Raw genomic sequence first — 15,911 nt, 5'->3', positions numbered from 1 at the left:
TGTGGGGGGTAAAGTGAGAGAAAGACAATATCAGTCTCTATCTTTCATATGTGGATCAATGCACAAACAAGATGTACACATGTACACAATGTGAGTACTGGGGTTCAGGGTCATAGATCCAATTCAAAATGTCTTTGACCCATCTGCAAACACAGGTCATATTAGAGTAAAATGTTCTTAGTGAATTTTTTTTTACATAAACTAGACAATGTATTGAAATTTCATAAGATTTTATGATAAAATTTACCATGTTGAGATATATATATATATATATATATATATACATACATACATACATACATACATACATATATATATATATATATATATATATATATATATATATATATATACCTTTAGAGATGGATGGGCTGTTAAGAGTTCTAGTTTTGACTGTAGAGCTCTCAGTTTTAATTGCTAGCACATTGCTGGTCACTCACAACTATCTGTAACTCCAATTCCAGGGGAACCAGTACTGAATTCTATCACACATACTGCATAGAAAATGCACAGCAGCAAAATCTCCTACATATAAATCTAATCAATTTAATGATATAAAAAAAATGTAATTTCTTTAACTTAAACATGTTAAAGTGCTGAATAGATGGGCTCTAAAAGAAACATTGGAAAAGTATTTATGACTTAATTCAATGATTATGTTTTCTTATAGAAGGCCTAGGATTGGCTCTCTTTAGTTATACAGGCCTCTTATGCCTAGGAGCCCTAAATAGGAATGCAATCCAGTGGGGCTCAGTGAAAAGGAAGGTAAGCATGACCCCTCCCTCTCAGGAGGCAGCCCATAAAATACAGGATGCCCATGATAGACTCTACAGACCCAAGAAGGTAGAAAAAGAAGGGCACAAGAAAGGATATTTGAGAATATAGAATGGTCATGGAAGGCATATGGATGGATGAAAGGAGCTGATTAAGAAAGGAGATAGAAAGGGATAGGGTCAGGCAGGGTTCAGTGTGGGAAGGAGGAGGGAACCATGATAATGAATGGAGATCTGTAACTTGTAAGGGTGTTGAGTGAGGGTACAACCTCAGAGAGAGAGACAGAGAATGGGATAGGGGAGGCACACAAGAATCAGTGGAGGTTGTGAATCATAGCCTTGGGGATACAGAGCCTGGGGTGACTGGCTCTTCTAGCTACGCAGCAAGCCCACTGGAGCAATTCGAACATCAACCCAACCACAAAACTTTAAATCCAATTTTTTTCCTGTCTACAGTCAATGAAGGAACAGGGCTGGAGGAGAGACTGAGGGAAAAGCCAACCACCAGCCTACCCAACTTGAAACCCATCGCATTGTCAAGCAACAGTCCCTGACACTATTAATGATATCCTGTTATGCTTGCAGACAGAGTCTAGCATAGGCTGTCCCATGAGAGGGTTCACCCAGAAGCTGACTTAGATGAACACTCCCAGCTAAAATTGGATGGATCTTGAAGACTGTCATGGAAAAATAAGTGGAAGGATTGCAGTCCCTCAGACGATAAGAACGCCACAGGAAGACTAACCAAATCACCTGACCTGGACTCTTAGGGCTCTTAGAGACTGAACCACCAACCAAAGAACATACAGAGGCTGGTCCTAAGCCTCCACACACATAGGTAGGAGATGTGCAGCTTGATCTTTGTGTGAGTCCCAAACAATTACAGCATGGGTTATCCTAAAGGATGTTGCCTGTATGCAGAATAGGTTCTTCTAGCTAGATTGTGTCCTAGATTAGTCTCACAGAGACTTCATGTTCCAGGGTGGGAAGATAACCAAATGGCCCCTACCCACTGAGAGGAGAAGGAGAGTGGGGCACAAGGGAACAATTATGGGAGAGGCTGACAGGGAGGGGGCAGTGAGCAGGATGTAAAGTAAATAAGTAAATATTAAAATTGAAAATATTAAAATTGAAAATAATTGAAAAAAGTTTCCAGGAAGCATCACATGGCACAACTGAGACTCCAATGAAACAATCAATTTTTACTTCAGTCTACAATCAGACTGAACATTTTATTTTAAAATTTATATATATGATCAATTCTCCCACACAGACTGTGTTTTGATATTCCAATCGATCCTGGAGGAGCATCAAGGGTCTAGGGATCAGGAGCCGCAGCCACTAGAAGAAAAAGAAGAATTATTAACAGTATCATCAGGCACATCTCTGGTGATATTGTCATGCCCAGCATCAACAACATCAGTGTCATTATCATGTAGATATCAATGTAGACATATCAATGTAGAGAGAAACAGTGAGAAGGTGGATGCTTCTCTTGTTATTTTTAATCTCAGAAGTTGCTTCTTTTGGAATGTTGCGGTCAAAGGCTATGCTAACTTCAGAAGTCAGAGTTCAGAATGACAGCGATAAATAGACAATAACATTTAACAGGAAGTTTTCCCGGCTTAGTCATTCAGGAAACACATGTTTTCACTGGAAGTGACAATAATCTCCTCATTCTAGAATAGGAAACATCCAAGTAGGAAAAAATATTACCTGGTCAGTTGTATTTCTCTAAACTGGATTTGTTACATTATGAAAATTATTTTCTATAAATTGAGAAAAAATAAAGTTTTCAGGTTCTAGGTTATGCGTAAATAGCCCTATAGAAGTATGAAATTTATTAACAAAAGAGACCTAGGTTTCTAGTAAAACAATCTTAATCTATTTTAAGCTACTATTTTAGTTTAACTTACCTGGTCCGACTCTCTTCTTAGTGGGAGCTCCTTGGCCATTTTCTTCATGCCATGCTTGTTGAATTTGGATTTTCATCCATGTTATGATGGATAAGAGTGAGGATATAAGCCATATGAAGAGCAAAAAAGGTATGCGTGGTATCTCTGTTGCCCGAAGATATCCACTCTCCCTGAGAAGGATCAAGCTGTGGTTTATTGGTTCAGCTCGTGCGGAAGCATGAAAAATATCCTCAGCACCCTGAGTAGCAGGCAGACCTTCTTCTACGTCAGGAGTAAAAGAAGATTCCTCATCTGAAGTAGCAGAATCAAATATTTCTTCTTCACTAAGGGATATCAAAAGAGTCAGGTTAGTCATTTGAATGGAGTCAAGGGAATAACAAGTGCAGGAACCAGGAGTGGGCTCTGGGTCAGCATGGGGTTTGTACCTTGTACTCTCCTTGTAAAGAGGTAAATCAACTACATAATCCAATCCAATGTGACTAGCTGGTCCTGAGTCATGACTCTCAACTAACACACTACTGTCAGCAGCACATGTAACAGACAGCCGAGGTTCAAGAGCAGCCAGACAGTCAGCAACAATGGCAGGATCTGTAGGCTCAGCATCAATAGCAGCCATACTGTCAGCAGGGTGGGTGGACATACTGGACTCAGGCTGAACAGCAGGCAGACAGTCAGCAGTACTGGAGCAATTAGTATGTTCAGGCTCAACAGCAGTCAGAATGTCAGCATGGTGGGTGGCCATAGTTGGCTCTGGCTCAGCAGAGTCCAGACAGTCAGCAGCTTTGGTGGAATTAGTCAGTTCAGGCTCAATAGCTACCAAACTGTCAGCAGGGTGTGGGGACATAGATGACTCAGGCTGAACAGAATCCAGACAGTCAGCAGGGTGGTTTGACCTAGTTAGCTCAGGCTGAACAGTAGCCAGACAATCAGCAGCTTTGGTGGAAAAAGTAGGCTCAGGCTCAACAGATGCCAAAGTGTCAGCAGGCTGGGTGGACATGGTTGGCTCAGCCTTGAGAGAAGCCAGACAGTCAGCAGCTTTATTGGCATGAGACAGCTCATGCTCAAGAGCAGCCAGACTGTCGGAACGGGGGGTGGGCATAGCTGGCTCTTGTTCAATAGAGTCCAGACCGTCAGCAGCATTGGTAGAATTATTATGTTCAGGCTCAACAGCTGCCAAACTGTCAGCAGGCTGGGTGGACATGGTTGTCTCAGTCCCAATAGAAGCCAGACAATCAGTAGCTTTGGTGGAATTAATCAGCTCAGCCTGGAGAGAAGCCAGACAGCCAGCATCTTTGTTGGCATGAGACAGCTCATGCTCAAGAGCAGCCAGACTGTCGGCACGGTGGGTGGACATAGCTGGCTCTGGCTCAACATAGGCCAGGCAGTCAGCAGCACTGGAGGATTTAGTCGACTCAGGCTCAAGAGCAGCCAGACAGTAAGCAGCATTGGTGGAATGTGTAGGCTCAAGCTCATCAGTAGCCATATTGTCAGCAGGGTGGGTGGACATAGTTGTCTCAGTCCCAACAGAAGCCAAACAATCAGAAGCATTGGTAGAATCAATTGACTCAGCCTTCTGAGCAGCCAGACAGTCAGCAGTGTTGTTGGAATTAGTCAGCTCATGCTCAAGAGCAGCCAGACTGTCGGCACGGTGGGTGGGCTTAGCTGGCTCTTGTTCAACAGAGTCCAGACCGTCAGCAGCATTGGTGGAATTATGTTCAGGCTCAACAGCTGCCAAACTGTCAGTAGGCTGGGTGGACATGGTTGTCTCAGTCCCAACAGAAGCCAGACAATCAGTAGCATTGATGGAATTAATCAGCTCAGCCTTGAGAGAAGCCAGACAGTCAGCATCTTTGTTGACATGAGACAGCTCATGCTCAAGAGCAGCCAGACTGTCGGCACGGTGGGTGGACATACCTGGCTCTGGCTCAACATAGGCCAGACAGTCAGCAGAATTGGAGGATTTAGTCGACTTAGGCTCAAGAGCAGCCAGACAGTAAGCAGCGTTGGTCGAATTTGTAGGCTCAAGCTCATCAGTAGCCATATTATCAGCAGGGTGTGTGGACATAGATGACTCAGGCTGAACAGAGTCCAGACAGTAAGCAGGGTGGTTTGACCTAGTTAGCTCTGGCAGAACAGTAGCCAGAAAATCAGCAGCTCTGGTGGAAATTGTAGGCTCAGGCTCAACAGCTGCCGAACTGTCAGCAGGCTGGGTGGACATGGTTGGCTCAGCCTTGAGAGAAGCCAGACAGTCAGCAGCTTTGTTGGCATGAGACAGCTCATGCTCAAGAGCAGCCAGACTGTCGGCATGGTGGGTGGACATAGCTGGCTCTGGCTCAACGGAGTCCAGACTGTCAGCAGCATTGGTAGAATCATTATAGTCAGGCTCATGAGCAATAGGAATATCAGCAAGGTGGGTAGACATGGTTGTCTCAGACCCAACAGAAGCCAGAATATCAGCAGTATTGGAGGAATTAGTCGACTGGGGCTCAAGAGCGACCAGAAAGTAAGCAGCATTGGTGGAATGTGTAGGCTCAAGCTCATCCGTAGCCATATTGTCAGCAGGGTGGGTGGACATAGTTGTCTCAGTCCCAACAGAAGCCAAACAATCAGTAGCATTGGTAGAATCAATTGACTCAGCCTTCTGAGAAGCCAGACAGTCAGCAGTGTTGTTGGAATTAGTCAGCTCATGCTCAAGAGCAGCCAGACTGTTGGAACGGTGGGTGGGATTAGCTGGCTCTTGTTCAACAGAGCCCAGACCATCAGCAGCATTGGTGGAACTATTATGTTCAGGCTCAACAGCTGCCACACTGTCAGTAGGCTGGGTGGACATGGTTGTCTCAGTCCCAAAAGAAGCCAGACAATCAGTAGCATTGATGGAATTAATCAGCTCAGTCTTGAGAGAAGGCAGGCAGTCAGCATCTTTGTTGGCATGAGACAGCTCATGCTCAAGAGCAGCCAGACTGTCGGCACGGTGGGTGGACATACCTGGCTCTGGCTCAACATAGGCCAGACATTCAGCAGCATTGGAGGATTTAGTCGACTCAGGCTCAAGAGCAGCCAGACAGTAAGCAGCGTTGGTCGAATTTGTAGGCTCAAGCTCATCAGTAGCCATATTATCAGCAGGGTGTGTGGACATAGATGACTCAGGCTGAACAGAGTCCAGACAGTCAGCAGGGTGGTTTGACCTAGTTAGCTCTGGCAGAACAGTAGCCAGAAAATCAGCAGCTCTGGTGGAAATTGTAGGCTCAGGCTCAACAGCTGCCGAACTGTCAGCAGGCTGGGTGGACATGGTTGGCTCAGCCTTGAGAGAAGCCAGACAGTCAGCAGCTTTGTTGGCATGAGACAGCTCATGCTCAAGAGCAGCCAGACTGTCGGCATGGTGGGTGGACATAGCTGGCTCTGGCTCAACGGAGTCCAGACTGTCAGCAGCATTGGTAGAATCATTATGGTCAGGCTCATGAGCAATAGGAATATCAGCAAGGTGGGTAGACATGGTTGTCTCAGACCCAACAGAAGCCAGAATATCAGCAGCATTGGAGGAATTAGTCGACTGGGGCTCAAGAGCCGCCAGAAAGTAAGCAGCATTGGTGGAATGTGTAGCCTCAAGCTCATCAGTAGCCATATTGTCAGCCGGGTGGGTGGACATAGTTGTCTCAGTCCCAACAGAACCCAAACAATCAGTAGCATTGGTAGAATCAATTGATTCAGCCTTCTGAGAAGCCAGACAGTCAGCAGTGTTGTTGGAATTAGTCAGCTCATGCTCAAGAGCAGCCAGACTGTCGGCACGGTAGGTGGGCTTAGATGGCTCTTGTTCAACAGAGTCCTTACCGTCAGCAGTATTGGTGGAATTATGTTCAGGCTCAACAGCTGCCAAATTGTCAGTAGGCTGGGTGGACATGGTTGTCTCAGTCCCAACAGAAGCCAGACAATCAGTAGCATTGGTGGAATTAATCAGCTCAGCCTTGAGAGAAGCCAGACAGTCAGCATCTTTGTTGGCATGAGACAGCTCATGCTCAAGAGCAGCCAGACTGTCGGCACGGTGGGTGGACATAGCTGGCTCTGGCTCAACATAGGCCAGACAGTCAGCAGCATTGGAGGATTTAGTCGACTCAGGCTCAAGAGCAGCCAGTGTGTCAGCAGGGTGATTGGACATAGTTGGCTCTGGTTCCACATCAGGCAGACTGTCAGCAGGGTGGGTGGACATGTTTGGCTCAGGCTCAAGGTCAGCCAGACAGTCAGCAGCTTTGGTAGAAGTATTATGTGCAGGCTCGTCAGCAGTCAGAATGTCAGCAGGGTGGGTGGACATAGTCGGCTCAGGCTCAACAGCTGCCATACTGTCAGCAGGGTTGGTGGACATAGCGGGCTCTGGTGCAACAGCAGCCTGAAAGTCAGCGGCATTGGTAGAAATAGTCGGATCAGGCTCAAGGTCAGCCAGACAGTCAGCAGTGTTGTTGGAATTAGTCAGCTCAGGCTCAAGAGCAGCCAGAGTGTCAGCAGGGTGGGTGGACATAGTTGGCTCTGGTTCCACATCAGGCAGACAGTCAGCAGGGTAGGTGGACATAGTTGGCTCTAGTGCAACAGCAGCCTGAAAGTCAGCGGCATTGGTAGAAATAGTCGGATCAGGCTCAAGGTCAGCCAGACAGTCAGCAGTGTTGTTGAAATTGGTCAGCTCAGGCTCAAGAGCAGCCAGAGTGTCAGCAGGGTGGGTGGACATAGTTGGCTCTGGTTCCACATCAGGCAGACTGTCAGCAGGGTGGGTGGACATGTTTGGCTCAGGCTCAAGGTCAGCCCGACAGTCAGCAGCTTTGGTAGAAGTATTATGTTCAGGCTCGTCAGCAGTCAGAATGTCAGCAGGGTGGGTGGACATAGTCGGCTCAGGCTCAACAGCTGCCATACTGTCAGCAGGGTTGGTGGACATAGCGGGCTCTGGTGCAACAGCAGCCCGACAGTCAGCGGCATTGGTAGAAATAGTCGGATCAGGCTCAAGGTCAGCCAGACAGTCAGCAGTGTTGTTGGAATTAGTCAGCTCAGGCTCAAGAGCAGCCAGAGTGTCAGCAGGGTGGGTGGACATAGTTGGCTCTGGTTCCACATCAGGCAGACAGTCAGCAGGGTGGGTGGACATAGTTGGCTCTGGTGCAACAGCAGCCTGAAAGTCAGCGGCATTGGTAGAAATAGTCGGATCAGGCTCAAGGTCAGCCAGACAGTCAGCAGTGTTGTTGAAATTGGTCAGCTCAGGCTCAAGAGCAGCCAGAGTGTCAGCAGGGTGGGTGGACATAGTTGGCTCTGGTTCCACATCAGGCAGACTGTCAGCAGGGTGGGTGGACATGTTTGGCTCAGGCTCAAGGTCAGCCAGACAGTCAGCAGCTTTGGTAGAAGTATTATGTGCAGGCTCGTCAGCAGTCAGAATGTCAGCAGGGTGGGTGGACATAGTCGGCTCAGGCTCAACAGCTGCCATACTGTCAGCAGGGTTGGTGGACATAGCGGGCTCTGGTGCAACAGCAGCCCGACAGTCAGCGGCATTGGTAGAAATCCTCGGATCAGGCTCAAGGTCTGCCAGACAGTCAGCAGTGTTGTTGGAATTAGTCAGCTCACGCTCAAGAGCAGCCAGACTGTCGGCACGGTGGGTGGACATAGCTGGCTCTGGCTCAACATAGGCCAGACAGTCAGCAGCATTGGAGGATTTAGTCGACTCAGGCTCAAGAGCAGCCAGTGTGTCAGCAGGGTGATTGGACATAGTTGGCTCTGGTTCCACATCAGGCAGACTGTCAGCAGGGTGGGTGGACATGTTTGGCTCAGGCTCAAGGTCAGCCAGACAGTCAGCAGCTTTGGTAGAAGTATTATGTGCAGGCTCGTCAGCAGTCAGAATGTCAGCAGGGTGGGTGGACATAGTCGGCTCAGGCTCAACAGCTGCCATACTGTCAGCAGGGTTGGTGGACATAGCGGGCTCTGGTGCAACAGCAGCCCGACAGTCAGCGGCATTGGTAGAAATAGTCGGATCAGGCTCAAGGTCAGCCAGACAGTCAGCAGTGTTGTTGGAATTAGTCAGCTCAGGCTCAAGAGCAGCCAGAGTGTCAGCAGGGTGGGTGGACATAGTTGGCTCTGGTTCCACATCTGGCAGACAGTCAGCAGGGTAGGTGGACATAGTTGGCTCTGGTGCAACAGCAGCCTGAAAGTCAGCGGCATTGGTAGAAATAGTCGGATCAGGCTCAAGGTCAGCCAGACAGTCAGCAGTGTTGTTGAAATTCGTCAGCTCAGGCTCAAGAGCAGCCAGAGTGTCAGCAGGGTGGGTGGACATAGTTGGCTCTGGTTCCACATCAGGCAGACTGTCAGCAGGGTGGGTGGACATGTTTGGCTCAGGCTCAAGGTCAGCCCGACAGTCAGCAGCTTTGGTAGAAGTATTATGTTCAGGCTCGTCAGCAGTCAGAATGTCAGCAGGGTGGGTGGACATAGTCGGCTCAGGCTCAACAGCTGCCATACTGTCAGCAGGGTTGGTGGACATAGCGGGCTCTGGTGCAACAGCAGCCCGACAGTCAGCGGCATTGGTAGAAATAGTCGGATCAGGCTCAAGGTCAGCCAGACAGTCAGCAGTGTTGTTGGAATTAGTCAGCTCAGGCTCAAGAGCAGCCAGAGTGTCAGCAGGGTGGGTGGACATAGTTGGCTCTGGTTCCACATCAGGCAGACAGTCAGCAGGGTGGGTGGACATAGTTGGCTCTGGTGCAACAGCAGCCTGAAAGTCAGCGGCATTGGTAGAAATAGTCGGATCAGGCTCAAGGTCAGCCAGACAGTCAGCAGTGTTCTTGAAATTCGTCAGCTCAGGCTCAAGAGCAGCCAGAGTGTCAGCAGGGTGGGTGGACATAGTTGGCTCTGGTTCCACATCAGGCAGACTGTCAGCAGGGTGGGTGGACATGTTTGGCTCAGGCTCAAGGTCAGCCAGACAGTCAGCAGCTTTGGTAGAATTATTATGTTCAGGCTCATCAGCAGTCAGAATGTCAGCAGGGTGGGTGGACATAGTCGGCTCAGGCTCAACAGCTGCCATACTGTCAGCAGGGTTGGTGGACATAGCAGGCTCTGGTGCAACAGCAGCCTGAAAGTCAGCGGCATTGGTAGAAATCGTCGGATCAGGCTCAAGGTCAGCCAGACAGTCAGCAGTGTTGTTGGAATTAGTCAGCTCTGGCTCAAGAGCAGCCAGAGTGTCAGAAGGGTGGGTGGACATAGTTGGCTCTGGTTCCACATCTGGCAGACAGTCAGCAGGGTAGGTGGACATAGCAGGCTCTGGTGCAACAGCAGCCTGAAAGTCAGCGGCATTGGTAGAAATCGTCGGATCAGGCTCAAGGTCAGGCAGACAGTCAGCAGTGTTGTTGGAATTAGTCAGCTCAGGCTCAAGAGCAGCCAGAGTGTCAGCAGGGTGGGTGGACATAGTTGGCTCTGGTTCCACATCTGGCAGACAGTCAGCAGGGTAGGTGGACATAGTTGGCTCTGGTGCAACAGCAGCCTGAAAGTCAGCGGCATTGGTAGAAATAGTCGGATCAGGCTCAAGGTCAGCCAGACAGTCAGCAGTGTTGTTGAAATTCGTCAGCTCAGGCTCAAGAGCAGCCAGAGTGTCAGCAGGGTGGGTGGACATAGTTGGCTCTGGTTCCACATCAGGCAGACTGTCAGCAGGGTGGGTGGACATGTTTGGCTCAGGCTCAAGGTCAGCCCGACAGTCAGCAGCTTTGGTAGAATTATTATGTTCAGGCTCGTCAGCAGTCAGAATGTCAGCAGGGTGGGTGGACATAGTCGGCTCAGGCTCAACAGCTGCCATACTGTCAGCAGGGTTGGTGGACATAGCAGGCTCTGGTGCAACAGCAGCCTGAAAGTCAGCGGCATTGGTAGAAATAGTCGGATCAGGCTCAAGGTCAGCCAGACAGTCAGCAGTGTTGTTGGAATTAGTCAGCTCAGGCTCAAGGGCAGCCAGAGTGTCAGCAGGGTGGGTGGACATAGTTGGCTCTGGTTCCACATCAGGCAGACAGTCAGCAGGGTGGGTGGACATAGTTGGCTCTGGTGCAACAGCAGCCTGAAAGTCAGCGGCATTGGTAGAAATAGTCGGATCAGGCTCAAGGTCAGCCAGACAGTCAGCAGTGTTGTTGAAATTGGTCAGCTCAGGCTCAAGAGCAGCCAGAGTGTCAGCAGGGTGGGTGGACATAGTTGTCTCTGGTTCCACATCAGGCAGACTGTCAGCAGGGTGGGTGGACATGTTTGGCTCAGGCTCAAGGTCAGCCCGACAGTCAGCAGCTTTGGTAGAATTATTATGTTCAGGCTCATCAGCAGTCAGAATGTCAGCAGGGTGGGTGGACATAGTCGGCTCAGGCTCAACAGCTGCCATACTTTCAGCAGGGTTGGTGGACATAGCAGGCTCTGGTGCAACAGCAGCCTGAAAGTCAGCGGCATTGGTAGAAATCGTCGGATCAGGCTCAAGGTCAGCCAGACAGTCAGCAGTGTTGTTGGAATTAGTCAGCTCAGGCTCAAGAGCAGCCAGAGTGTCAGAAGGGTGGGTGGACATAGTTGGCTCTGGTTCCACATCTGGCAGACAGTCAGCAGGGTAGGTGGACATAGCAGGCTCTGGTGCAACAGCAGCCTGAAAGTCAGCGGCATTGGTAGAAATCGTGGGATCAGGCTCAAGGTCAGCCAGACAGTCAGCAGTGTTGTTGGAATTAGTCAGCTCAGGCTCAAGAGCAGCCAGAGTGTCAGCAGGGTGGGTGGACATAGTTGGCTCTGGTTCCACATCTGGCAGACAGTCAGCAGGGTAGGTGGACATAGTTGGCTCTGGTGCAACAGCAGCCTGAAAGTCAGCGGCATTGGTAGAAATAGTCGGATCAGGCTCAAGGTCAGCCAGACAGTCAGCAGTGTTGTTGAAATTCGTCAGCTCAGGCTCAAGAGCAGCCAGAGTGTCAGCAGGGTGGGTGGACATAGTTGGCTCTGGTTCCACATCAGGCAGACTGTCAGCAGGGTGGGTGGACATGTTTGGCTCAGGCTCAAGGTCAGCCCGACAGTCAGCAGCTTTGGTAGAATTATTATGTTCAGGCTCGTCAGCAGTCAGAATGTCAGCAGGGTGGGTGGACATAGTCGGCTCAGGCTCAACAGCTGCCATACTGTCAGCAGGGTTGGTGGACATAGCAGGCTCTGGTGCAACAGCAGCCTGAAAGTCAGCGGCATTGGTAGAAATCGTCGGATCAGGCTCAAGGTCAGCCAGACAGTCAGCAGTGTTGTTGGAATTAGTCAGCTCAGGCTCAAGAGCAGCCAGAGTGTCAGCAGGGTGGGTGGACATAGTTGGCTCTGGTTCCACATCTGGCAGACAGTCAGCAGGGTACGTGGACATAGCAGGCTCTGGTGCAACAGCAGCCTGAAAGTCAGCGGCATTGGTAGAAATAGTCGGATCAGGCTCAAGGTCAGCCAGACAGTCAGCAGTGTTGTTGAAATTGGTCAGCTCAGGCTCAAGAGCAGCCAGAGTGTCAGCAGGGTGGGTGGACATAGTTGGCTCTGGTTCCACATCAGGCAGACAGTCAGCAGGGTGGGTGGACATAGTTGGCTCTGGTGCAACAGCAGCCTGAAAGTCAGCGGCATTGGTAGAAATCGTCGGATCAGGCTCAAGGTCAGCCAGACAGTCAGCAGTGTTGTTGGAATTAGTCAGCTCACGCTCAAGAGCAGCCAGACAGTCAGTAGCATTTGTAGAATTTGTTGGGTCAGGCTCGGCAGCATCCAGGCTGTCAGCAGTAGAGGTGGAAGCTTCACGATCAGCAGTATCCTTAGGAATAGAATTTCTATGCTCAGAAGACACCGCATAGAAATTATCTGTTTTATATTTTTCATCCTAAAACGAAAATTAGCAGTGATACTTTTGATTGAAAATTTACTGATTTTATTCATTCTATCACCCTTCTGATAATGTCAGAACCTGGATTCATAGTCCCCAAACTATTTGTGTATTCTGTCGAAAGTTAGCACGACATTCAGTGACATTCAGTGAAGTCTGCTTCCTGTCTGCTTGAGTAATTGGCCCAGAGTTTTTCAAAGTCTTTACTGTGGATCTCTTTAGGTTTATACTTAGATTTCTTCTGCTCTTTGCTACCTGAAGTCATTTTTCCTTGTAAGATGGAAATATATAAATAGAAAGGACAAAATGTGACTCTTGGCCTCTGATGTTTTGCTCTACTCTTCCTCTAAATAGTGATTTTGTAATATTCTCTTTCCTTCATATTCTATGGTTCATTCTGCACTGTTTCTCTCTAAAACTCTCCAAGTAAAAAGGCCACCTCCCTCCCTCCGCCCCTCCCTCCCTCCTCCCTCCTCCCTCTCTCTCTCTCTCTCTCTCTCTCTCCCCCCGTCTTTTTGTACTTTCTGCTGCACTACCCCTCAAGTAGCCACTTTTCTTATTCCTTCGTGAGAGAGATGGGAATATTCTTTATACCAAATCTTTCTCTGGATAATCACCTTCTCTTTCATGCAATTACGCATCACTTTTAAACGAGGTACTTCATTCTATAAACTAAGGTTACATTGATTACTTAGCATTAAGGGTGGGTACTAAGGAAATGTCTACATTCCAGTTTGAGAGATTAAAGGTCTGTGCAAAGGCTGAACCACAGCAATTAGTAGAAATTTGTTTATAAGTAAACAACGCAATCTGGGAGGAGGGCACAGTATCGTCAACTATTCTGTAACATCATGACTATTGCTACACTTACAGGATGTATATTAAGACCTCATCCAGCACCTCTGTGGTGGCTTGAATGTCAACAGCCCCATAGGCTCACATTATGCTTGCTGTGCAGAGCGCTGAATTATTTTCAAAAGGAGTAGGTGGTGGGGCTGTTTTGTAGTAAAACTGTTGCCAGGATGAGGTTTAAGATTTCAATAGAGAGACAGAGCTGGAAACAGAGTAGAACAACAGTGCTTTCTTTTGGCATCTGAGACACTGCCAGAACCTGAAGGGACTGACCATATAAACAGTTCTCTACACCCAAATCCTGTGGGAGGGAGAGCTAAACCTTCAGAGAGGCAGACATGCCTGGGAAACCAGAAGAGACTGCACTCTGCACACATTACTGACTCCAGAGGAAAACACCAAACGCCATCTGGAACCCTGGTGCACAGAAGCTCCCAGAAAGGGCGGCTCAGAACTTCCTGGTGGCTGCCGCCGCGGAGAGCTCATAAGCAACACCCCATGAGCAACCTTGAGCCTCCGGATCACAGGTAAGACCAACTTTTCTGCTCCAAGTGACCTGCCTGGTGAATTCAGGGCACAGGCCCACAGGAACAGCTGAAGACCTGTAGATAGGAAAAACTACACGCCCCAAAGCAGAACACTCTGTTCCCATAACTGGCTGAAAGAAAACAGGAAAACAGGTCTACAGCACTCCTGAAAAACAGGCATATAGGACAGTCTAGCCACTGTCAGAAATAGCAGAACAAAGTAACACTAGAGATAATCTGATGGCGAGAGGCAAGCACAGGAACCCAAGCAACAGAAACCAAGACTACATGGCATCATCGGAGCCCAATTCTCCCACCAAAGCAAACACAAAATATCCAAACACACAAGAAAAGCAAGATCTAGTTTCAAAATCATATTTGATCATGATGCTGGAGAACTTCCAGAAAGACGTGAATAACTCCCTTAGAGAACAAGTAGAAGCCGACAGAGAGGAATCGCAAAAATCCCTGAAAGAATTCCAGGAAAACATAAATAAACAAGTAGAAGCCCATAGAGAGGAGTCACAAAAATCCCTGAAAGAATTCCAGGAAAACACAATCAAACAGTTGAAGGAATTGAAAATGGAAATAGAAGCAATCAAGAAAGAACACATGGAAACAACCCTGGAAATACAAAACCTAAAGAAGAGACAAGGAGCTGTAGATACGAGCTTCACCAACAGAATACAAGATATGGAAGAGAGAATCTCAGGAGCAGAAGATTCCATAGAAATCATCAACTCAACAGTCAAAGATAATGTAAAGTGGAAAAAGCTACTGGTCCAAAACATACAGGAAATCCAGGACTCAATGAGAAGATCAAACCTAAGGATAATAGGTATAGAAGAGAGTGAAGACTCCCAGCTCAAAGGACCAGTAAATATCTTCAACAAAATCATAGAAGAAATCTTCCCTAACCTAAAGAAAGAGATACCCATAAGCATACAAGAAGCCTACAGAACTCCAAATAGATTGGACCAGAAAAGAAACAGCTCCCGTCACATAATAGTCAAAACACCAAACGCACAAAATAAAGAAAGAATATTAAAAGCAGTAAGGGAAAAAGATCAAGTAACATAAAGGCAGACCTATCAGAATCATACAGACTTTTCGCCAGAAACTATAAAATCCAGAAGATCCTGGACAGATGTCATACAGAACCTAAGAGAACACAAATGCCAGCCCAGGTTACTGCATCCTGCAAAACTCTCAATTAACATAGATGAAGAAACCAAGATATTCCAGGACAAAACCAAATTTACACAATATCTTTCTACAAATCCAGCACTACAAAGGATAATAAATGGTAAAGCCCAACATAAGGAGGCAAGAGATACCCTAGACGAAGCAAGAAACTAATCGTCTTGGCAACAAAACAAAGAGAAGAAAAGTGCACAAACATAACCTCATATCCAAATATGAATATAACAGGAAGCAATAATCACTATTCCTTAATATCTCTCAACATCAATGGCCTCAACTCCCCAATGAAAAGACATAGATTAACAAACTGGATACGCAACGAGGACCCTGCATTCTGCTGCCTACAGGAAACACACCTCAGAGACAAAGACAGACATTACCTCAGAGTGAAAGGCTGGAAAACAAATTTCCAAGCAAATGGTCAGAAGAAGCAAGCTGGAGTAGCCATTCTAATGTCAAATAAAATCAATTTTCAACCAAAAGTCATCAAAAAAGATAAGGAAGGACACTTTATATTCATCAAAGGAAAAATCCACCAAGATGAACTCTCAATCCTAAATATCTATGCCCCAAATACAAGGGCACCTACATACATAAAAGAAACCTTACTAAAGCTCAAAACACACATTGCACCTCACACAATGATGGTAGGAGATTTCAACACCCCACTCTCATCAATGGACAGATCATGGAAATAGAAATTAAACAGAGACCTAGACAGATTAAGAGAATTCATGAGCCAAATGGACTTAACGGATATTTATAGAACATTCTATCCTAAAGCAAAAGG

General features: G+C 47.6%; 1 protein-coding gene across 2 annotated transcripts; it reads right to left on the bottom strand.

Moving 5' to 3' along the window:
- Positions 1 to 1,968: 1,968 nt before the first annotated feature.
- LOC148000451 (uncharacterized) lies at positions 1,969 to 14,939 on the bottom strand. Of its 2 annotated transcripts, XM_087589349.1 has the most exons (3): positions 3,115 to 14,939; positions 2,690 to 3,012; positions 1,969 to 2,114 (listed from the first exon to the last, which is right to left on the bottom strand). In XM_087589349.1, exons 1-3 carry the CDS (start codon positions 12,246 to 12,248, stop codon positions 2,092 to 2,094), a joined length of 9,480 nt encoding a protein of 3,159 aa, XP_087445475.1. In that variant the 5' UTR covers positions 12,249 to 14,939; the 3' UTR covers positions 1,969 to 2,091. The 2 variants fall into 2 exon arrangements, with proteins under 2 accessions (XP_087445475.1, XP_087445474.1); XM_087589348.1 differs by having other exon boundaries at positions 2,690 to 14,939.
- Positions 14,940 to 15,911: the final 972 nt, after the last annotated feature.

Source organism: Rattus norvegicus, chromosome 16, assembly GCF_021556685.1.
Source record: "Rattus norvegicus strain SHRSP/BbbUtx chromosome 16, alternate assembly SHRSP_T2T, whole genome shotgun sequence".
NCBI lineage: Eukaryota > Metazoa > Chordata > Mammalia > Rodentia > Muridae > Rattus > Rattus norvegicus.
Note: the sequence above shows the minus strand (reverse complement) of the source record. Positions and strands in the feature narration are given on the sequence as shown.

Bases quoted from the DNA above. Each gene is read 5' to 3' on its own strand.
- LOC148000451 (XM_087589348.1), bottom strand. From the start codon at position 12,248: ATGTCCACCCACCCTGCTGACTGTCTGCCTGATGTGGAACCAGAGCCA. The intron at 2,115-2,689 runs GTAAGTTAAACT...TTTTTCTTCTAG, and splicing joins TAAGAAGAGAGTCGGACCAG to TGGCTGCGGCTCCTGATCCC.